Genomic DNA, 6640 nt, shown 5'->3' with positions numbered 1-6640 from the left:
AACAAGAGCGAAACTCCGTCTCAAAAAAAAAAAAAAAAAAGAGGAAGAAATGAAAGATTTTATTCAATTCAGTGCATTCAGTGAACACCACTGAGTGCCTGAGACAGAAAGTGGGCTTTGAACTTACAAGCACAGCCTGCTGTCATTCTCAGCTTAGCACTTACTAGCTGTGCGACATTGGGCCAACCACCCAGCCTCTCAAAAGCAGGTTCATCCTGCCAACCTTGTGAGCTGTTGTGAGCATGGGATGAAGGGATACTTGGGAACCACTGGTACAGTGTCTGGCACAAAGAACACAACTTTGTGGACTTTGGAAGACTGGCATGATGAAAGTGGCTTCTGGCAAGCAGAAGATAGAGGGGTTTAACTGAGCACTTGTTCTACAACCACAAGTCAAAACCGCGAATGCTCAGGAAAAAAGACTGTAATGAAACACACATCCTGTCTGTGAACTTATGTGTTAACATTCACCCTGGCCAACTCTTAAGTTGCTGCTGTCTTTCCTATGGGCGTTCCTCCAGGCTGGCGGTCATGGGAAACCTGCATGAAGCCTAGGCAGGGGGCAGGGCTTACCACAAGGAAATGCACAGGGAAATGCAATTATTGATGGTTTCTCCTGTATTGATTTCTGCAGGGAAATCAGTCTTTTGGGTTTTGATGTGTTAACCCCAGGCAGCTGGCACCAGTGCTAAGGTGGGTCTCAGCCTGCCACTACTTTCCAAGCGTAGCTGACCGTTTTTATTCAGTCAACACATATTGATCAAGCCCCTGCATCCTGTGCATCGGCACTGAGCTAGGAACAGAACAGGTGTGCAGAAGCCGCCTTCCTGTCTGAGGATAGTCATGGAGGGCTAAGTCTAACTGGGCTTTGGACAGACACTTATATTATGGAAAGTGGCATGGGCTTACTTTGAGAAGGCTCACCCAGTCCTGCCTTTGCGGAAATGAGGGAACCCAGGCCCAGTCAGCCTGAAAGCTCAAGACTGCAGAGACAGTAAGTGCAAAGTCGCATGCAAATCCAGGTCCTCCGGGGACCACCTCTGTGGCCTTCCCTCCCCTCACTACATCGCATTGCATCCACTAAAACACCAGTGAGGGAGAGAAATTTGAGGGGTGTGTTTTCTTTCTTTCTTTCTTTCTTTCTTTCTTTCTTTCTTTTTCTTTCTTTCTTTCTTTCTTTCTTTCTTTCTTTCTTTCTTTCTTTCTTTCTTTTTTTTCTCTTTCTTTCTTTCTTCTTTTCCTTCCTTCCTTCCTCTTTCTTTCTTTCCTCTCTCTCTCTTTCTCTCTTTCTTCTCTCTTTCTTTTTCTCTCTTTCCTTTTTTGAGACAGAGTCTCACTCTGTCGCCAGGCGCCAGGCTGGAGAGTGGTGCGATCTCTGCTGACTGCAATCTCCGCCTCCTGAGTTCAGGCAATTCTCCTGCCTCAGCCTCCCGAGTAGCTGGAACTACAGGCGGGCGCCACCACGCCCAGCTAACTTTTGTATTTTAGTAGAGACAGGGTTTCACTATGTTGGCCAGGATGGTCTCCATCTCTTGACCTTGTGATCCGCCCACCTCGGTCACCCAAAGTGCTGGGATTCCAGGCGTGAGCCACCGCGCCCGGCCCGTTTTCTTTCTTTTTAAAAGAATTAGTCAGTGGAGCCCAGAACCGTCTGTCCCTGGAGATGAGCTGTCTGTGAACCAGGTGAATGCAGAATGGTGTGAGAGGAAGGACGAGAACGAGAGACTGCAGATAAATACGAACAGTAAACGTCGCTCTCCAGTCCTCCCCGTAGCCAGGCTGTGCTTCTGCTCCTGACTGGCAGTTGCTTCACTGTGCAGTGAAACAGCCCAGCTCCCACACCACACACAGGGGAGTCCCGTTCCCACTTCCGGCATCTCTTCTCAGGGTCAGACCCTCCGTTCTGGCCGCACACCATACCCTGTCCCACCTAAGGGCTGTGGCTCAGGCCTTTTCCATCACCTGGAATGCTCCTGTGACTCCTACAGGGCTGCCCAAATGACTTTTCCATGGACACCCCAGCTGGAAGTCATTTTTCTTTTGCCTGGAATTCTGTACACTTAGCAGTTGTGCAAGCAGCTTGGTACAGGCTGCCTTGCTATCCAGTTCCTAACTTCAAGCCTTGTTCCTCCCCTAGGGAGGTCTCTAGGGTTCCAAGTTAGGTCTCTGGACATTAGGGTCCCCATCTTTATAGTTCCAGTTCCCAGCATTGCACCCTGTACTCTGCAGGCACCTGACCAATGGCTGTCAATCCAGGCACATGAACCCTTCATATCAGAACAGTTCCTACACAGCCTGCAGGAGGGACCAGCTGAGCAGAATTCTCCCCGCTTTGCCCATCAGTGGAAGTCACAGGACATTTCTCCACACCATTCACCTTAAAAACATCTTTTTTTTTTTTTTCCTGCGAAATAGTCACTCATCCTCCACCCTCTTTTGGTAAATCCTCCACAAAATTAGATAAGGAGAAATATCCCTTTGTTTCACATCCTCTGACTCAGATACTGAGCATTATTCCCTGGGGTCAGCGGTGGTGGTGGAGGGGAGGAAAGAGGAGAGCTTGGGGGTGCGGGGGAGAAGAGAGTATACTGTGGAGGGACACAGCATTTTGCTGTTTTTTTTTTTTTTTTCCTTAAAGATGGTTCTGTCTCACAGAAAGGCCACTACCTGGCAGGTGGGTGGGTCACTTCCTGTGAGCGCTGCGGGGCTACATCTTGACAGCTACAAACTTGCTGTCCTCCCAACGCGCGCCCAGCGGGTTCCCAGACTCCGGTGGTGGTAGTCGGGGGTGGGAGAGGAGAGACGGGGGCCGTCTTATGAACCATCCGCTCATACTCAGGGCTTCGCGCCCCTGGGCAGGTGGCCCTCAGCCAGCCTCAGCACAGCTCTACCCGAAACGCGTGCCCCGGCGGCTCTGCGAACCCGGGGTCCCTCTGGGGGGCGCGGCTGAGGGCGCTCACCTCCGTACGGCCGCCGTGGGCTCGCCCGGCTCCGTCGGCGGCACGAAGGGCAGGGCCTGAGGGCAGCTCCCAAGGGCGCGAAGGGCCTCCCGAGGGCCGGCCGTGCCCCGCCGGGGGACGTGCAGGGCGCACGGCGTGGAGCCGGGTCCAGACCTGGCCGGTCTCCTCCCGGGCCCTTCCCCACAGCGTGTTTGCGCCAGCCCTGCCCGCCCCTGCAGCCGGGCCCCGCGCCGCGGCCTCCTTCCCCGACCTCCGCGGCCCGGGCGGGGTGTCACTGGCGCCCCAGTCCCGACGGCAGGCCTGTGGTGCCGCACGCGCCGAGCGGTGTGCCGCCTCCTCACCCCTAGTCCCCACCGCAGCTCCGACGGCCCGCCCAGGCGCCGCGGTATCCGCGCCCGAGCCTCGGAGCCCCTCTGAGCCGCCGCGCGGCCTTCCTGCCTCCCCAGCCCGGCAGTAGTCCCGGCCAGCCGCGCCTCCGGCGACCCTGCCCCGCTCCCGCGGCGACCCTGCCCCGCTCCCGCAGCACCCCTGCGGCGGCCGCGCCCCCAGCGTAGTCTCACCGGCTGGGAGCAGACCAGCGCCGGGTGGTCCAGGAGTCGCAGGGAGGCGCCACCTGGGGCCAGCACGCCCAGGAACAGCAGCAGCAGCCCCAGCTGGGGCCCCGGGACGGCGGGCGGCGGGCTGCGTGCGGCCCCCATGGCCCCGGTGGCGTCGCGGAGGGCTCGGCCCGGCTGGGGGCGCAGCGAGCGATCGTTCTGGGGCTTTCCCTTCCGCGGGGAAGTTCGAGTGGGCTCCACTCAGCTCGCTTCCGGCTTCCAGCCCGGGCCCAGGGGCGGGCCGGGTCAGCGGAGGGGAGGGGCTAATGCTGGGGGCGGGGCTCAGGCTGGGGCGGGGAGGGGCTCAGGCTGGGGCGGGGAGGGCCTCAGGCTGAGGAGGGGCGGGGCTTAGGCTGGGCGGGGCCTCCCCGGTTCGCCCCTGCGCCCCTCCTCCCAGCGCCCCTCCGCGGCCCTCCCCAGCCGCGCGCCCCCGGTGCGCTCCTCCCGCTGCTCCCCTGCCTGGCCCGTCCCGCCCCCAGGTGAGCCCGCTCCAGGATAGCTTCAACTCCCGCCAAAGCCTTGCCCGCCCTCGCACGCACCCTCCGCCCTGGCCGTGCGGCTGGCAAACCCGATTTTAACCCTCCGCCCCGATTCTCTTGACTCTTGGACCCGTTCAGAGTTCATGTTTCTTTCCTGGGCCACTGGACGTCAAATCCCAACTTGGAATTTCAGGAAGTCCATTTTCTTACTCCCTGTCCTTTTATTTTTATTATTAATTTTGAGACAGAGTTTCACTCTTGTTGCCCAGGCTGGAGTGCAGTGGCGCGATCTCGGCTCCCTGCAGCCTCCGCCTCCTGGGTTTAAGCTATTCTCTCTCCCGCCTCAGCCTCCCGAGCAGCTGGGGCTACGGGCACGTGCCACCAGGCCCGGCTAATTTTTGTGTTTTTAGTAGAGATAGGGTTTCGCCGTCTTGGTCTCGAACTCCCGACCTCAGGTGATCTGGCCTCCTCGTCCTCCCAAAGTGCTGGGATTACAGGCGTGAGCCGCAGCGCCCGGCCTTAGTTTTTATTTTGTTTTATTATTTTAGACAGCGTCTCGCTCTGTCTTCCAGGCGGGGGTGCAGTGGTGCAACCACAGCTCACTGCAGCCCAGGCCTCCCGGGTTGAATTGATCCTCTTGCCTCTGCCTCCTGAGTAGCTGGAACCGCGGGCCCTGTCCCATTTTATCGTCCCCACCCCTTTGCCTGGTTCTGCTCGCTGTGCTTTGATGGCTTTCCTTTCTCTTTCTCAGGACAAGGACAGACAGCTCTGGGCTGCAGGGAGGAGGGGACTGCAGTCACTTCCAGCCTCCTGGCTCTGCTCTGGGACACTGAGTTCCTGGAGGGCAGGCGCCCACCTGGTCTGTGCGACTCTGTCCCAGCCGCAGCTAAGAATGGTAATTCCCCAGAGGCGGACTCCGCGGCCCCTGACACTGTCGCCAGTGAAGTACACGTCTCATGAGTCTCCTCCTTAGCACGCGCGCTGCCTGTGGCCTCTCCCCTCCGAACCCTCTAGGGCCTTTTCAAGCTGGCCCACGCTTCCCCATCCTCGGTTCCCGCCTCCAGCCTGTCCCCCTGAGGTCATCCAGGCGCTGTTGCCCACTCGCCTCTCTTCCCTTCCTCCCAAGCCCACCAGCGTCTGCTTCTCCTTGCCTGTCAGGTGCGCTTCTGCCTGGCCTTGACACGCACGGAGTCTGCACTCCGTGGCTTTTCCCTGTATTCTCCACTGGCCTCGAGAGGAGGCCCACATCTGGGGCGGCGGATTTTCTGGCTGCCGGAAGCACCCGCTAACCCCCAGCGACATCTCTATGAGCCCCGCCCGCAGACACGACCCAGCTGAATGAAGCCTGAAGCTCAGGTGCCTTCAAAATATCGTTGCTTGTCTGTTTCTAAAACAATTTTGGAAAACTGCATCCTGTCATACATTTTTAAGATGACTTCTAAAATTCTCTATCCTAAGTCTAGATGTAGAGGATGTAATTGTTACGTAAAAATTGGTGGTTGTCCTAGGCAGCTTCTCAGATGGCTCCTAGGATCCCACCTCCTGGGAGTCACGACCTTCTGAATCCGCCTCCCGGAGTGTGGGCTGGACCCAGAGGCTCCGTTCACTGACAAACATAGGGAAGTGTGCCCAGCTGGCTGGAAGCCTGGCAGTAATACCATCAAGCCTGATGTCCAAAAGAGCAAAGAATATTCCTCCAAACAGAAGTGAGCGGGCTGTTTATGCCAGGCTTGCAGTGGGCAGCCATGAGAACAAAACCTCTTTTGTATTTTTTTCCCCGTGAGTAAAACACGAGACTTCAGATTAATGAAAATCAGTTGAAGACCTGAATGAATTTTGCCCCTTTAAACAAAATTTCTACTTGATCTGATAAAAAAAAAAAAAAAAAAAAAAGAATGTGAATAGAAGAAGACAAAAATGATGGGATGTCACTTACAAGATTAAGTTACAAAAAGATACTGACGTCTGTCTTGCCCAGTCCCTCCCACTGAGCTCCTAGCTCTTAGGGAAGCCATGCTCTGAGCCACCCTGGGTGGGGCCCAAGTGGCCGAGAATGAGAAAGGCCTCTGTCCTCTGCAAGACACTGAGAACTTCATCCATCATTGCAATTACTGGTACACAATTGATCAAAATAATGTAAATATAGTACATGTTAATGAGTAATTATTAAACATGAGCTGTTATTTGATATTCATAGAACAAAACAACATTCAGTATTTTTAAAATATTTTACGATTATTTTTCTTTTTTAAAAAAACGTTAGAAATGATCTCACTCTGTTTCCCAGGCTGGTCTTGATTTCCTGGGCTCAAGCCATGCTCCTGCCTCAGCTTCCCGGAGTACTAGGATTACAAGCCTGAGTTATCACCCCAGCCTACAAATATTTTAGATGTAAGCCTTTAAAAATTGCTTATATAAATAATTATTATATTTGTTTCATCAATTCTTTGAATCCCTTTTCAGTCATTTGCCAAAGATCATATAACCATCTGTCACGTGTTTAAAAAAAAAAAAAAAAAAGAATTAGCCAGGAGTGGTGGCAGACATCTATAGTCCCAGCTACTTGGGAGGCTGAGGCAGAAGAATTGCTTGAACCCAGGAGGTA

General features: G+C 55.0%; 1 protein-coding gene across 1 annotated transcript in view; it reads right to left on the bottom strand.

Annotated features, from left to right (window-relative positions):
• Window positions 1-3800, bottom strand: part of IL17RA (interleukin 17 receptor A) — a 37720-nt gene extending 33920 nt beyond the window's left edge. The window contains exon 1 of the mRNA XM_017518597.2: window positions 3521-3800. Within this exon, the coding sequence (XP_017374086.1) occupies window positions 3521-3658 (138 nt within the window). The 5' untranslated portion in view covers window positions 3659-3800. The remainder of the gene's footprint in view (window positions 1-3520) is intronic.
• Window positions 3801-6640: the final 2840 nt, after the last annotated feature.

This window comes from Cebus imitator, unplaced genomic scaffold, assembly GCF_001604975.1.
Source record: "Cebus imitator isolate Cc_AM_T3 unplaced genomic scaffold, Cebus_imitator-1.0 Scaffold689, whole genome shotgun sequence".
Taxonomy (NCBI): domain Eukaryota; kingdom Metazoa; phylum Chordata; class Mammalia; order Primates; family Cebidae; genus Cebus; species Cebus imitator.
Note: the sequence above shows the minus strand (reverse complement) of the source record. Positions and strands in the feature narration are given on the sequence as shown.